The 17087-nt window shown below is 46.2% G+C and overlaps 1 protein-coding gene across 3 annotated transcripts in view; it reads right to left on the reverse strand.

The window, feature by feature from the left end:
- FSTL4 (follistatin like 4) overlaps positions 1-16813 on the reverse strand; it is a 243501-nt gene extending 226688 nt beyond the window's left edge. For 2 of the 3 annotated variants that reach the window (XM_063349320.1, XM_063349318.1), the window contains exons 1-2: positions 16722-16813; positions 10804-10939 (exon numbers count right to left, since the gene is read on the reverse strand). In XM_063349320.1, coding sequence (XP_063205390.1) covers positions 10804-10932 — 129 coding nt within the window. In that variant the 5' untranslated portion in view covers positions 10933-10939; positions 16722-16813. Of the gene's footprint in view, positions 1-10803; positions 10940-13296; positions 13314-16721 lie in introns of those variants that run through there. The other variant, XM_063349319.1, reaches the window with a different exon arrangement.
- Between the last annotated feature and the right edge of the window lie 274 nt (positions 16814-17087).

Genomic DNA, 17087 nt, shown 5'->3' on the forward strand with positions numbered 1-17087 from the left:
GACAATCATTCATGATGGATCCAAGCAGCAAAACCACTTTCAAGTTGTTTGGTATCAGTGTAAATAAAGCCTTTAAACAGTTCTGTATAAAAATATATCTACATTCAGGAAGAAATTCTTTGCTGTGGGGGTGGTGAGACACTGGAACAGGTTGCCCAGAGAAGCTGTGGTTGCCCCATCCTGGAGGTGTTCAAGGCCAGGTTGGACGGGGCTTGGAGCAACCTGGTGTGGTGGGAGGTGTCCCTGCCCAGGGCAGGGGGTGGAACTGGACAATCTTTAAGGTCCCTTCCAACCCAAACCATTCTATGATTTGTCCTATATATCCAGAAAGAACATCCTGTGCACCACACAACACAGCAATACTCTTTGTCCTGCAAATTCCTGTTTGTAGACCTTCTGCTCTCCTGCAGCTGAAGCAGGAGGTCTCATCTCCCAACATCACTGGAAAAGGGGACATCACACCATTTGCAGGGAGCACACAGCACTTTCGAGCTCAGGCTCCAATTTCCACCAAAACACTCTACAGCCAAAGGTTTTCTGTCTCAAATATTGTATTTTACTTCAGTTTATAGGTGGTTTTGCACTCTTGGATAATGGAAGATTTGGCTTCATCTCTTGTGCTTGAGCAAAGTCAAGTTTCCTGGAGAGCCCTGTTTGGAGCCTTGGTGCCCTGCACCCTTCAGGGTGCTGCTCTTGGATGTCTTTAGCAAGGGAAGCCCAGGAAACACAGAACACCAACCACTACACTAAGAACACCAATTCCTCTGTTAAGATCACTTTAGATTAACTTTATTACACCAATGCTAATCAGCATTTAATAATTTTCACTTGTTAAAGCTGCACTCAAGTAAACAGGGAGGGGGGAAAGGAGGGACCACGTGCACGTCCCTCTTACGTTTACAACTACAGGCAAGACCAATGCACTGAAGGGCTAATTTCTAATTTGGAAAAATAATGATCTACGAAGCCCAAGAAATCGCTGTACCGAACTGTGGTGACTAATCTGCCATGCAGAAATCTAATTCCCACACCTCAAGGGCAACCTCTATTAATAAAAATCCACACATTCTCTCCAGCCAAGGAACAAGCAGGCAGGACAGAACAGCCATGGGGATGCTCTAACTACATGAAATTATTATTGCAGCATGAGCACGGGGAGGTCATTCAGAAACAAAGATGGTCCTGGACTGTCTGCAGGAAGCACAGTAGGAAGCAGAGCTTCTCAAACGCTTTAAAACACCCATGGGACAGGGGACAAGACAGGAATAAGCTGCTCTTGAAGTTCTCCTCAATTCTAGGAGAGTTAAATAATCCAGCCTTTAGGCAGATAATATTAAACATCTAGAGCAGGTTAAAAAAGTGTCATAGATTCTAGACACCTAATAATTGCTTGATGTATGTATAAAGTCACATCTGTAGCAGCTGCTGTGCATGACTAAAAGCAACCCGTGAACCTGCATCCTGCAGCTGTGGAGTAGACATGAAGGTGTAGAGTATGTATTATACACAGCCTTAGCAGTCTAAAATAAAAATACGCCAACCCACTGCTAAAATAGTCCACGGCTCGACAGCAACCCCACATGCTCTGTCATACACGTGGTCCCCCAGTTCAGGGCTGGACACGTTCGTGTCACACACGGGGGACTCGCAGCACAGCCCCAGTGCTGTCCTGTGGGGCACAACAGGAGATGGAGCACAGGACAGGGCTTTCTGCCCTAAAATATGGCTCTGAAATACATGCAGAGCCTAGCACTTAAAAATTACAGTAGCTACATAATACTTTATACTTGGTTTATAAGTGATGGGCAGTGTACATAGACAACCTACCAACAGGGAGGGGGAAAAGGACCATTTCCTGATTTTTCTGTAACAGTTGTTCTTCCTTTTGTCCCTGCACATCCACATGTGGCCACATGCAATCTCCTGCGTTCTAATTTGAAAAGTGAGCATGCTTTGCGAGGTAAGTAATCAAACAGTCACAATTAGGCCTGAAATCAGGAAAGACAGGTTCCTGTCTGCTATTTCTTCCTAGTTTTCCTTTGACTAAAACCCGAGGATGAGTGCGTACAACCCAGACACAGAGGCACATCACAAGCAGGAATCACTGAGCAATAGCTCAATGTAGTATTTTAAGGTGCAAATCTTCACAGCAGTGTTGTAGTCCTCTTTCTTTCCCACCTTCCCCCATTTGCAGACCAGTATTTACAGATTTGTATACGGCTGTGCGTTTGCCATCCTCTTTGTTAGCAGCCTCTGCCCCCACAAGCATGGTGCTTAACCTGTACCAAGTTTGGTACCAAAGAGCTACCAACCGTTCTCAAGGACAGCAATTCCTAGGATAACCTTACCTTGAAGTGTTTTCGGTCTCCTGCCCTTTAATATGGATGTAGATTTAGCCAAAAGGAGTCACTTTTTTATGACCATAAGCAAAGGTTAACATAGGAGACTTTGCCAAAAAAAAAACCCAAAAACAACCCAATTAATGCAGCAGATGGAAGAGATGCAGAAGAGCAGGTAACACGTCCCAGATCCACAGGTTGCCTGTATTGCTGCTTACCAGCCACTCCGTGGAAGAGGCTGCAGTCCTCGTGCAGGGGGATACAGCAAATTCAGCACATGCAGCTGGGCTCACGCTGGGTCTGTCGCTAAATTAGACGTTACCCCTGCACACGCCACGTCTCCAGGGACCTGCTCTCAGGATCAGCCTAACTGCTGTACGATTTCTAAATATACACTCCTGACTCATTTCGCAAATTAATAACAAGTGGCTGTTCCTATTAATAGATTATCATCCCAGGGATGATGATTTTTTTTCCCCCCCCTTCAGAGCAGGCTCTTCCTTATCTCAAGTGAGGGGTCAAGAAAATTATGCTGACACCCAGTACAGGGCTAGGTGATCCTGCATCCAGACTGCAGCAGCCGCAGTGGTTATTACTAATACACAGCTCAGTTTGACAATCAGGATCCTCTGTTTACAGCCACAAACACAGTATATTTTCGAAAAAAAAAAAAAGATGCTAATGAGGCAGAGAGCATCCACTTTTTTTTTTTTGAGCCAGGCATGAGGAAGAAAATAAATCACGCACTGCTGTTTAAAGAAAGCTTGCTAACAGTACAGACGCTGGCAATTTAGATTTGTCCTGTCTGGTATAAACATTGAGAGAAGCTCTGATGTCTCACATCACACAGTATCATCTGCTCACCCATACGGCTGCTAATTGAGGTAATTGCTGCATCTCTGATTTTACTCACTACTATTTCTGGACTTCAGATGAGAAACCCAGGTATAACTCCATAAATTTCCACATTGTCATACGGAAGCTCATGGGATCCCTATTTTAGAAATCCCAAATTTGCTGATGTACCCTTCCTAATCTAAAAAAAAAAAAAAAAAACAAAAAACAAAACAAACCACAAAAACCACAAAACCAAGAATTCCCCTGCTTGATGGTAGAAAGTCCTTTCAGTAGAACTGTCTTCCTTTAAAAACTACTGCTATAGCCTTTTTTTAAGGGAGAAGATGCTACATTTGGAAAAAAAATAGTCAATATTTACCCTTTTAAGGTTAAGGAGCTTCTGAACAGAATATCTGGAAGTGTAACCCTCTGCCACATCATAGCCAAGTTAAAATTGCCTTAGATTTCTTTTTTATTTGCAAGACATTTTGCTCTGGTCTTACTCTCTGCTTCAGGAATATACCAGCATTTCCCCACCTAGCTACGATTTTTCACAGTTGCTCAACTGTGACATGAGAAAAAAAAACCTTCCTGAGATTTGATTCCTGCGGTCAGTCCGTGCCGCAGCTCGGCACAGAGCCGGGCACCCTGGGAACAGCATCCAAGCACTGCCTACCTCCAGCTACAGCACCAAAATTCCAGGTCAGCAGCATCCGAGGCACCACTTAAACTGCAGGGAGGGCATCCCTGGAGCAACTGGTGGTACTGGTTGCCGTTAGCTAGATGGTGATAGCCCCAGCAGGCCGGGCAATGCAGGACAACCAAGAGGTATCACACACTGCATCTTACCAGAAGATTGAAAAAAATAATAATAAAGGAAGCAGTATTTTGGTTCTGTAAGGCACTGTTTCATCTTTAACTTGTGCTATAGATGCATCCTGACAATCCCTGACACTATTGAACCATAAACATCTATGTAAGCTAAAGTTCTTCAAATGTGATGCTGTTATTCAACTATATAGTACCTGCCTTGTTCCAAGTAACCCAACATTCAAATTTTCTACTGCGTCAGACATCCCATAAGATACAGCATTTATTAAACCCTCTGGGTACACAGGAGGGGGTAGGCGAGGCTTGGGGATGCAGAGGAAGGAACCCAACATGTATTTCCAAATACTATGAAAATATTCCACAGCACCATGAACTGCCATGGAATCAGATACTCCAATAACCAACACTCAAGGCAAAAGCTTCTCATTTCCACAGGAATAACATTATAGAATACAAAGTTGGAAGAGACCTCAGGGATCAGCTGTCCCAGCCTTTCTTGGCAAAAGCACAGTCCAGTCAAGACGGCCCAGCCCCTCGTCCAGCTGAATCTTAAAAAAGTGTCCCATGATGGGGAATCCACCACTTCCCTGGGGAGATTATTCCAGTGGCTGATTGTTCTCACTGTGGAAAAAATTCCCTCTTGTGTCCAAGAGGATACCACATAAATTGCAGGTAACAAGGAGTGAATTATCAGTACATACCGAAGTGGTACAAAAATAAATTTAAGTCTTGTCTCCCTTTACCTTCATCGATGTTTTAAACAGGCACAGGCTGGAGCCCAGGACAGATACTAATTCAAATCTGATTCTTTCCTTCCTTTCTCCAAACTGACTTACAAGCAGGAAGAGCACACACGCGGTAGAGAATACATTACTAATAATAATTCTTAAAATAAACACCAGGATATTAGATCTTCAACTGCATATAAAATTGATACATTGCACCTGTTTTATTCCAAGCTCATGCTTTGAAAATATGCCTCTATTTGAATTAGAAGTAAAAGCTTTTACCAAAAGCCTTTGCAGTTTTGTACCTTACTTCCCCCAGCACTCCTTTTGTAGCCTGTCAGATAAGGAAATACAACTTTGCTGGGGAAAAGAGCACAAAATCATCCCCATGACTCCCCTGCTGCTTGGAATAACCAACTGTGGTCTTCAGGTGCAGCAGTAAGGGAAACAACAGTTAAGAATCTGAAGATAATTAGGAATTTCAGCAGTAATTGATAGCTCCGGACAAGTGCAGTTGAGGCTGTGAGTGGACTCCAGAGGGATGCTTTAACCTGTGCGGGATGGCACTGAAGGGCTGGTAAGACCCGGTGTTTGCAGTCACAGTGAAGGTTAAAGTGACATTTATTACTTGGAGATTTTAAGCGGTTCACGTGCCATGCAAGTAATAACTAATGAACAAGTCAGACTACGGATATCCTATGCAGCCCATACCTGCCAAATGCCAGTAAGAAAGTTACAGTATCTTAAAGAAATGAGCGTGTTTGCTGCATTCATTAGGCTAAAAATAAGTGTTAGTATAACTACACATGACACTTTGAGGTTGGTGGTATAATTTAAGGCATAAAGCAAAATAAGGTAACAAACATAGTGGGTAAAAATGATCAAGGAACTGAAATAGCGTTGGCACAGCTGGTCTTGTTTACCCTTGAACTGTGCTGTCAGAGTGCAAATGAGAGCGAGCACTGCACGCCGGCAGTGCCTTGCTCCCTATGGAGGGCAGACAGTTCAGGGGCACCAGAGAGGCGCAAACATCTTGCAGCACGGAGAGGAGAAAAACAAACACACCAGTGCGGAGAGACCTGGATAGATTGGATTGATGGGCCAACGCTAATGGCATGAGCTTCAACAAGGCCAAGTGCCAGGTCCTGCACTTGGACCACAACAACCCCATGCATCGCTACAGGCTTGGGGTAGTGTGGCTGGAGAGCTGCCTGGCAGAAAAGGACCTGGGGGTTCTAATTGACAAGCAGCTGAACATGAGCCAGCAGTGTGCCCAGGTGGCCAAGAGGGACAATGGCATCCTGGCTTGTATTAGGAATAGTGTGACCAGCAGAAGGAGGGAGGTGATTGTCCCCCTGTACTCAGCACTGGTGAGGCCACACCTTGAGTATTGTGTCCAGTTCTGGGCACCTCAATACGAGAGAGATATCGAGGTGCTGGAGCGAGTGCAGAGGAGGGCAATGAAGCTGGTGAAGGGCCTGGAGAATAAATCTTATGAGGAGCGATTGAAGGAGCTGGGACTGTTTAGTTTGAGGAAGAGGAGGCTGAGGGGAGACCTCATCACTCTCTACAACTACTTGAAAGGACAGTGTGGAGAGGTTGGTGCTGGTCTCTTCTCACAGGTAATTAGCAATAGAACAAGAGGGAATGGGTTCAAGCTGCAGCAGGGGAGGTTTAGGCTGGACATTAGGAAAAAATTCTTCCCAGAAAGAGTGGTCAGACACTGGAATAGGCTGCCCAGGGAGGTGGTGGAGTCACCATCCCTGGATGTGTTTAAGAGTCATTTAGATGTGGTGTTGGGGGATATGGTGTAGGGGAGAACTTTGTAGAGTGGGGCTGATGGTTGGACTCAATGATCCCAAGGGTCTTTTCCAACCTAAATGATTCTATGATCTGCAAGAGCCACTTGTGTGAGCACTTGGAACATCACTTGTGAGCCCTGCACCGGAGGAGCCTCCCCAGGGACACGGATCTTCTCCTGCAGGAGCACTGCGGTGCTGCGCAAAGATTTCAGGTCTCTCATGAGACTTCTTAAATAGGAGGGTGGGTGGCAAAGATAGAGCACGGGGTGAAAGCCAAATGAAAGCAATTAAGCATTTCTACAAAAGCACACAGCAGTTCTGGTTCTGTAGCCCAGAGCAGAGCCCAGGACGCCTGCCAGTCTGTACCGTAACTGCTCAGGAGCAATCGGTGACATCCAAATAGTTCCTTTAACAACTCAGCACAAACCAAATATACATGTACACGCACAGGATTATTCTCTACTTTCACACTATCCAGCTAGGACAATACTGTTCAGGCTACCTGCCAGCAGTGCCCTGGAAAACATCCTACAGAGTTTTATTTCTGAGGCATAGCACTGTGCTGATTTGTGTTTGAGGAGCTCCCCGCAGCAGATGGGAGACCTGCTCCTGGAGGAGCCAATGGAGACCTGCAGCACCACAGGTTGAGAAGAGAAGGTGAGAAACTTGCCCCAGGAACCATGGCAAAACCAGCTTGGCTTCGGCACCTACAGAAAAGCAGCCTCTCGCACAGAAAGCAGGGAACAGGAGAAAGAAAGCTAGCTGCCAAATTTCAATATTTAATAAGATTAAAGAAGATTTAATAAGATAATAAGATAATATTTGTAAAAATACCCCAGTAGGCTGAAAAATCAGCCTGAGCTACTAGTGTGGATTACTTTCTGTAGAGACCAAGTGGAGTAGTACCACTGGCTTTCCATCAGAATCTCCTGGTCAAGTTCTCCTTCAAATCTGAACTCCAGGGTTATCTCAGATACAGGTTACGTCTCTTTTCTGCTGTACTCATGCTGGAAACTCCCTTCATTGCCACTGGCAATAACTGGCAGAGCTACATTTTTGAGAATTCCTTTCAAGAAAGGAGAGGTGACCCCAGATTGCACCACCTGGTGCAACTCAGAGCCCTTCTAAGTCAGCACAGGGCTGCCCATGAAGTGTGGTCACCTCTGAAATGTCCACCTTCAGCATGGAATCAGCCTTGCTGAAGGCAGAGGCAAAGCTTGTCCAAAAATATCACCCCAGAGTGGTGAGCTCTATATATTCAGGTACTTTGGCATATATTCCACTCAGTAGGATTTAGTCCTATGATGGTTCAGCTCTGGGAAGCTGCACCTCCTAGCTCCACAGAAGTCCATGTGCAGCATCCAGAAGCTCCAAGAGCTTCCCAGCATCCTCTGGAACCAGCCTATGAGAAGTTTCACAACGTAAAAGTGACAGCAGCATTCTCCAAAATTAATATAGACCAGGAAAGTTCCAGCTTTTCAGTTAAATACTAACCTTGTCCTTATTTTAATCAGGATTTTATTTTAGTTCGTTCTACACCCATGGAATTTCAGACTGCATGCGCATGTTTAACTATTGTAGTCAGGACTAAAAATATTTCAGAAAACAAACCTCTTCAGGAACACCCCATAAATTTGAGAGGTGGAAGGCTGAGCATCGAGAAAACATACACCATTGCTATGTCAGAGAGTTAACTTCTCATGCAGAAGGGCTGCATATTGCGGTCTATGGCCTCAAGACTTATTTTTCCGTTATAAATGCAAAGCACAACTGCAATAATTCTACCACAGACCATGAAGAAATCGATTTAGCAATCTGAACATAAATTAAGCAATGTTTTTGATTCAGTAAACTTGTTCCTATGTAGATCAGAACAAGTATTAGTGAAGGTCAGTGACCCATAGCCAAGTATTTGCTTTGATGAAGTTCATAGGAATTTTAGATCAGAGCACACTTCAGATTATTTGACCTGTGAATTAACCCTTTACATATTTTTAAGCAATTTTAGTGAATTGTTAGGAGCTTTCCTATTTGTGATTCAACATTTTAAACGCGTGTTAATGGAATTACATATTAATCAAACCACAAATTTGGTAACTAACAAACACTTCTCATGAATAAGGAGCTCCGAACTGAACAAAGACCAGTATCACTAGGAAAGGATTTCAGGTGATTTTTATCATTAAAAAAGGTATTATGGCTAAACTATTTTCTGAAAGACAAAATAAATGCCTTTTGAGAGCAAAGAGCAGTTATCTCAGTTTCACTGACCTACCTGACAGCTCTGTTCAGGGCTTCCAGATTCACCTTGGTGTTTGGTGCCACACTGTATAAACACTCTTTCTTTGGGAATAAGCTTTCTGCACAGTTACTTTTAAAAAGATCTGCATTATAACTTACATCCCTTGAAGCTATTTTAGCCGTCGTCTTTGTACATTAAAATTTTTAATATTCACACCTGTTAAATTCTGCACAAATCTGAACAAATACATTTCTAGCTTAGATCCTTCCACCTCAAGCAAGATCAAGTAATTGGTGCAGTAACTTCACGGTTTTTAGAGGAAGATCAAATGAATTAACATCTTTCAAGTAGCATAATAGTTCTACAATTTGTGTTAAAGTAAATAATTTGAGTAATGAATTTAATTCCTCAGAGTAACTTTTTCCAAAAAAATCAAAACTAATACGCATTAGTGAAGAATGAGATATTTTAAAATGCAAAAGCATGCAAAATATTTAATTATTTTTAATAAAAAAACCAAAAGTGATCTGAGACAAGAAAAGAATGTGTTTATGGAGCACCAGAGTGCTACCTGGGCCTACACAGCAACAAAAGAACAGTGAAGGAGAACTGTTTTTCTTCACTTTTGCAGAGCAAGGATGGATACCTCAAGCAAAAAGTACACCCGAGACAGAACTCAGAACTGCAGAACCTTTAACTCCCCTAAAATGATTTTCAAGTCCTGCTAAGCAGTGAAAAAGCATGTTTTTAATTACCTTAAACTGCTTTATTGAAATAACACACACAACTGTGGGTATTTGTAGATGGGATGTGACTGGGAGAAATGGGATTCTCCAAGTAGAACAAAATCCTGAGGCTTAAATAGATCCAATTGCAGCATGAATCCATCAAGGGCTCATCATTAGCCTGGCACTGACTAATGTGTCTGCCAGTACGTAAGTGTTCCAGGCAATGGCAGTTAAAAACTACCAAAGTCTCCTTTCCCTTGCCTCCCCCACCATCTCCCACTTTCAGGCATTTGAACAATCATTTAGCAAACCTATGATAATCAGGAACTAATTGAATAACTAAAATTGTTTCAGCATTCATCCTTCTCTTTTCATGAAAGTCACATTTCTGGATTTTTACAGCCTCATTCACATGCCTCAAACTCAGAGATGTGAGAAATCTGAGCCTACCCACATCTGTGCAGCAAACCCACACTGTAAGGTCCGGTCCAGAAAGCCACCATCCCTGCTGGGATGGCCCACACTGGATGCCCATCAGAACGGGGACCTGCTTAATCCATATCACTGCAACAAAAGCCATGGCTGTCACCTTCAGCACTGGAAACAAGTCCAGTTGGCTTCTCCGCTCCCACCAACCCAAGGACCACACGCTGAAGAGCACATCGCCATCCTGCATCAATGCATCAGGAGTCCCACCTCCCCAGACAGCCAGGCATCAGGGGTCCTCCCCAGCTGGATCAAGACCACCATCCCTGTGCCTGCGGCCACCAGGCTCCCTTGGTCCCTTTCCCATTACTTTACACTTCACAGGGGTTTGACATCAGAAAGTCAGGATGGAAACGCTGTGGGCGGTAACTTCGCTGGTTCCCTCAGAACCACCCAATGGCTCAGATTTCCTTGTTTTTAAGCAGTAAAAGGAATTTTTTCAGGTTTCAACTGGAAGTGCAGTGACCCAAATGAAGAGCCAGGACAAAGTTTGCTTATTAAATTTAGTTTCACTGGTCCCAGCAGCCCTAGGACAGAGTGTAGAGTCTCTGGGGCAAAGACAGCACCCCCACAATGGCCAGATGCGCAATTTCACTCCCAGAATGATGGCAATATACTCAAAAAGTGTAAGAGCTTCTGCTTCACAGTTTGTACCCAACCACTGTTTCTTCACTGACCTCCTCAGCAGGTGTTTAATACAAATACACATGGGTAGGCCCTCACTTGTTTTCTGTTTTCACAGTACGGAAAGCCTGAAGGCAGCACAAAAATAGAAACACAAGACTTGTAGCAGCAGCTGATGTACAGTACCTCTTGATGCAGCTTCCCTGTGTCCGAATACAGCCTTCTGCTCCGGTCCGCATCCATCCATCCCCTCGTCACCAATGGGAAAACCCCAAGCAATACGAGAGATAACCAAAAGCTGTTTGATTTCATCATCTCACGTCTGTTGAAAACAAGAGAGCAGTCATAAAACAACCATCTCGCAACGAAACTCAGCTCAGATTCAATAACATGGCAGAAGCTTCAGCTGATGGTGCCCGTCCACACTCGATCAGTGACGATGGAGCCCTGCAGACTCCCACAGCACACACAGCAAAACACCGATTTTCCTGTTTGCACCCATCAGTGTACTGGCAATGCATTCCCACAGCGTAGCAGTTTTGTGAAATATTTACCCCAAAACTACCCCCCACAGGACATGCTGTTACCCACACAGCACCTACAGAACCAGAGCTCTGGGATTTCCAAATCTAACTACTGTGGCCAAGAGCAAACCCCATCAAAACACACAATTATGGTACCGCAGGAACCAAAGGGTGACTTTATCCCATCTCCAGAACCCCTGGCAGCATAGGGGCACTCAGGGACTCACATTTGAACCCTCAGCAGATCTTCAGGAAAGCCCCAGACACACACATTCACTTCTTTGACCACTGGAGGTTTCCAGCAATGTGACAGGAAACAGCATTATTCCCCTCAAATTCAGAGGATGCTGCTGCCTTCAGCAGATACAACCACTGCCACCCCTTTGGCTAAGACAGCAAACTGGGGTCTGACAGCTGGCACCCAAATGCAGGAACAGCCATTCTTGCCCCAGCTGAGGGCACCTGCCCAGGTGGTCACCAAACCCACTACAACTTGCAAGACCTGAAAAAGTCTGTGCTGAAGAGGGCTGAGGTGTTTCTCCAACCACGATGTAGGTGAGCCCCGCCTCAGGCTGTCATTTTTCCACTTTTTTTTTTCCTCTGTCCCAAACAGAGACATCTCCAAGCCCTCCCAGACTCATCCTACTCAGCAGCACCATCTCCATGTGCCCCACCACAGCCCCACATCAGCCGCAGGGGGCTGGGAAGAAGCAAGCAAGGATTTGCACCACAACAGCATCCACTTTGACCAGTGGTTCTTGCCTTGTGTGGGTTTTCTTAATGAATTTGGAAGTAAAACCAATGCAGTTACTCCAAGTATTGTCAGATGGGACTACCATGTTCCATACATGCATAGCCCCACACTGGCCCCTGGAAGCTCAGCCAGGGGAGCTCCATACGTCACCTGAACTTTGTTGGGAACAAGACACCAGTTTGTGTCATTACTTTTCACATTAAAAATACTAAAGGAGTCTTCAGGTCTGGTACCATTTTCATGGTAGCTGAGGGAAGATTTGACCTTTCAGAGCAGCCGCCGAGGATGCTGACACAGACCCGTAACGAAGCATAATGACCACTTAATGAAGCAAGCAATGGCATTTCTATAGCATGCAAGTGACAGGCTGCTGCTTGGTTTGAGCCATACCCATTAACAAGATGAGTTACCTGCTAATGGCAAGATTAAGCCTCGCTGAATTAAGTCACCATGACATACCTTGTCTTGACAGGACTCATTTTAGAGTGTTTTCACACCATGTATTCGCTGCAGGGTATACCCCGGCCTTGGTGCATCACTATTCCTTCCGGAGCCGTGACCGTTTACACCAGCGACGGTGTAGGCTCAGCTATTTCACCTGCCCAAAGACCCACCACCAAGAGAACCAGCCCAGCCACGCGCCATCCACCCGGCGAGCCCAGGCATCGCTTTCTTCTCAGCGCTAACATAAACACCCTGAATTGAGAGCACTCAGGATGAAATCAAAATTTATTAGGCTTTCTAAATTCCAATTAGAAGCCTCAGATGTAATGGTACTGGGGCTACAAATAAATGTTTAATAAACCAAAGTCACTATATCAATAAGCAACAAGTACATTGTTACATTACGAATTGCTCTTGCACAGCAATACTGTTTCTCATGTGTTTTTTTTTTATTGAGGTATTTTGTATGCTCAGTTGATACCATCACAGCAAATACAACTATTTCACTTTGCAGTTCTGGAGACCTCTGACTCATATGCTGCTCGAAATTACAATCCTAGAGCAAAACAGGGGACTAGCTAGTTTCATGTATATTTAGCAAATAACTAACTGCTAGAAAACATGATGGTGTTTGGATTAGGATGCCTGTAACACTGATGAAACTGAAAGGGCAGTCTCTACCTGCTAGAAACTACAGTCGTTTTATAAACAGAATTTGCAGAACATCTTTCTCCAGTCAGTTTAGAAATAGCTTATTTTTATTGCATGCTGACCGACAGTACACTAATTGCTCTCACTTATAGTAAGAGGAGGACATGCTAATACACATTATGTATCTGAATAGCCTAAACCAAGAGACAACTATGCACCATAAATACGAAGTGAGGGTTAATCCTGAAATTGTACAGCATTTTCGTGTCACTTGGCATCCTAAACCATAGCTCAGCATCGCCTTACCCCAAGCTGTGTGGAAGGCTCCTTGCAGAATCTGCTCAGCAGCTGCATCATGTAATAGAGCTACCGGATTGCAGTCCTAAAGTTCCCTGAAGTCAACAGAAAAATTCAAATTGATTGAATAGATCCAGACCACCGATGTAAGCTCTGACAAGTTTTACTACCAATTTCCTTTCCTCGCAGGAATGAGGGACAGATTTTTCACGATGTGAGCCTGTACGGACATCACTGCTCAAGTAAAATCAAAGCCTGCACATGGAAGCATCTGCATAAAACAAGCAGTTGTACTCAAAAGAAAAAAAAATAAATGAACAACATTTGTGGCTAAACATTAGAAGCCTCTCAAGAGCTGGGGGTGGAGGGGGGAGTCTATCACACACCTGCTCTTGGCAACATGTGTGAGCAAACAGAGATTTTAATCTACTGTGTAATGCAGAAATTAGTAATTGTAATGCAGATGCTAGAATTAAACCAGGCTATTTTAAAGCAAAGAAAGTTGAGCATCGCATCCATTTGTGGCATTTCCTTTGGTTTCAGGGGAATTACTTCCAAAGCAATTTTGGCTTTAAGATACTATACAAAGCCTGTAAGTTTACATAAAACCTGTGGTTTCTTCCTCTGAGCTACAACAGCATTACAGCCTCCCTCAGCAGCTGGCATTGCTTCACCGAGAAACACTACCACAAGGACAACAGTGCCATGCTGCACACCATCATCTGAAGAAGCTCCAACACAACGGTTTGTTCGCACATGTCATGCCCAGCCTGGTGGGACCACGCACCACAGGAGCGCCAGCAGTGGCAGGACAGCCATCCCGAGCTCGGATGGGTTTGTGCAGACACTAACACGCAGGGAGAGGCTCCACGCGCAAGAAAATTGGTGCGACGCCTCTAAATGAAGAGGAGCAACAGCCAGCAGAAGGAAGGTAAAGGTACAAGCAAAGGTTTTAGGGCCCAGGTTTTAGAGCTGCTCAAGCAAAAAGGGTCACCTTGAAAAAGGAAGGGAACACTAATCGCATTGGCTGTTTGAGCCGAGAGCACCACAAATTGTCTAAAGCACTTCTGTGACATGCAATATGAGCTGTCAAACAGCTAGACTGCCGCAAAGATCCCACAACTTCCTCCTTCACAACACAGAAGCTTTAAGAATTCAATTAAGTTGACTGTAATAAGATTAAAAAATTTGCCAAAGCAGTTACTGGGTTTGTTTTCAGGGCTACTTAAATTGCAGCTTATTTTTTTTTGGTATTGAGAAATTAATAGCTCACAATAGCTTTTAATAATTACCAAGAAGCTTCACATTACAAAGAGGTTGAACTTAATTACCTGAAGTTATGACTGTTGCTATAGCAAAAGGAAAGCATTCAGACCAAACCATTACCTCTATATAAATTGGCTCTATTAACACCAGATAAGAATCTGGTCCTCAGTTCCTCTGCCATCAAGTGTTCCAATTGCTTCAGCCTTATCTAAACAGCATTTCTATGGCCTGCAAAATAATTTTGATGTCCATAATTTCTTGTTGAATGCTAAAAATGCTACAAAATTAAGGAGAAACCCCCTTCTAAGATAACCTTTCAGCAAGTCATAATGAAGCCAAATAACAATTTCAGCCAGCTACCTGCACTATCTTAGATAAATACTGAAAGCTTTGATGCATTAAGAACTCATTTGAATCAGCTGTGATGTTTAAGCACAAACCAGACACTTCATTTAACAGAAGCATACGTAAGACTATTTCACTTTATCTTTAAATCCTCCATGACACTTCAACATTTCCCAGAAGAAATGTGAGGAACATGAATCCAGCTGAAGAACTGCCAAGAAGCTCCTAAACCTCACATGTATTTAACCTTTGTCTTCCAGGCTGCCTCCGTGACACTTCAATACCTTTCAATCATGGGTTTGCTCTGAGGTTACACTTGGAGAAGTCCCATACCATCCCCTATATTATCCTCTAGGCAGGCACCCTGCACCAGCACCACCGCAAACAGTAGGTCATAAAAAGAAGCAAGCCCTGAAGAGGAATCTACAGTGCTAGAGGAGGTTGGAGGGGCCCATTGAGAGACTGGACAAACAGGATTAACTCGCTCCTCCTGTTCCTAACCCTCCTGGGTTGCTATATGCCTTAAAACCCAGAATCTCTCCTTTATGTCTTTTCTACATTTTGTAGCTTAAGGAGAAAATCCATTCTAAGCTAACCTTTCAGCAAGACATAATGAAGCCAAATAACAATTTCAGCCAGCTACCTGAAGCATCTCAGATAAATACTGAAAGTTTTGATGCATTACAAACTCACTGGAATCAGCTGTGATGTTTAAGCACAAACCAGACATTTCATTTGAGCAAATACATACATAAGAATATTTCATTTGATCTTTAAATCCTCCAAGACATTTCAAATACTTCCCAGAAGAAATTTGGGGAGCATCAGTCCAGCAGGGAGGACGGGCTGCCAAGAAGCTCCTGAATCTCACAGGTATTTAACCCTTGCTTTCCAGGCTGCCTCCGCGACACTTCGGTACCTTTCAGCCACAGGTCTGCTCCGAGGTTACGCTCGGAGAAGTCCCGCACCATCCCTTCCATTACTCCGCATCAGCCCCACCGCAAAGCCATTTATTCCCACCGCGCAGAAGCATTTTAGACAAGTTTGGAAAGACACCAATGTTGTTTTGGTTTTGGGGTTTTTTTTTAAGGAAAAAAGAATCGAATCGCCACTCCGCTGCCGACTGCAAACGGCAGGTCGGGCGAACCGAACCGGGGGGTCTCCCGTTACCTGCGCCCCACGGGCTGCACCGGGCCCCGACGGGCGCTCGGCGGGGGCGGCCGTCGGCCCCAGGGCGCCACCCAGCGGCCGCGGGGGGGTGTGTGGAAGCGCCCGCCCCACTCGCGATCGCGGCGGGACGCGCCGCCCGGCCCCACCGACGGCCGCCCCGCAGCTCCGGCACCGGGGGAGGGGGAACCGCCGACCCCGCACCGCACCACACACCCCCCCCGGCGTCCGAGGGCAGGGACCCACGTCCCCCCCCACGGGTAGCATCGCCGCCTCCTGCTCCCCACGCTCGGGGTGCGACACCCTTCCCAGCCCGACGTCCCACCCCGCCGGCTCCCGGCCCTGCTGCGGGCACCCACCTGTTACCGCGCCCGGCCCGGGGACGCGGAGCCGGCGGACGGAGGGGGTCCGCGGCACCGACCTCCCCCAGCCCCGAGCGCAGCCCGCGGAGCCGACGGGACAAGGGAAGCGGCGCAGCTCCCGCCGGCGCTCTCCCCTCAGCCCCGGCCGGGGACGGCAGCGCTCCACTGGGCACGGAGAGACGCGGGGCAGCGCGGAGCGGACCCCCCCACACTACACACACACACACCCCCTCTCCCGGTGCCGCCGACCCCGGGCGGGCCAGCCGCTGCGGGGCGCTCCCCCGCGGCACTCACCTGCGGAGCGGCGGGTCGGGTCGCGGCGGGGCGGCGGCGGCCGGGGGGCAGCGGGGCGGGAAAGGAGCGACAGCGGCCGAGTCGGCGGCGGGGGCCGGGCCGGCCCTATTTCAGCTCTCTGGGGCCGGAGCCGCCTGACGTCACCGCCGCATTTGCATATTCCACCCAATCGCCGGCACCTGTGCGGGGAGGGCGGGGCGGCCTCCGCGGCGGGGGGGACGCACACACGGCAGTCGGAGCATCCCTGCGTGGGTACCAGACACACGGGGGGACCGGTACCTCCGTGCTGCTGGTCCCCCCTCTCCGATACCCCCCGCTCCGGGCAATGCGGGACCCCGGCAGGGTGAGAGGAGACCCCTGAGCGTC

The sequence above is a fragment of the Chroicocephalus ridibundus genome, chromosome 11 (assembly GCF_963924245.1).
Source record: "Chroicocephalus ridibundus chromosome 11, bChrRid1.1, whole genome shotgun sequence".
Taxonomy (NCBI): domain Eukaryota; kingdom Metazoa; phylum Chordata; class Aves; order Charadriiformes; family Laridae; genus Chroicocephalus; species Chroicocephalus ridibundus.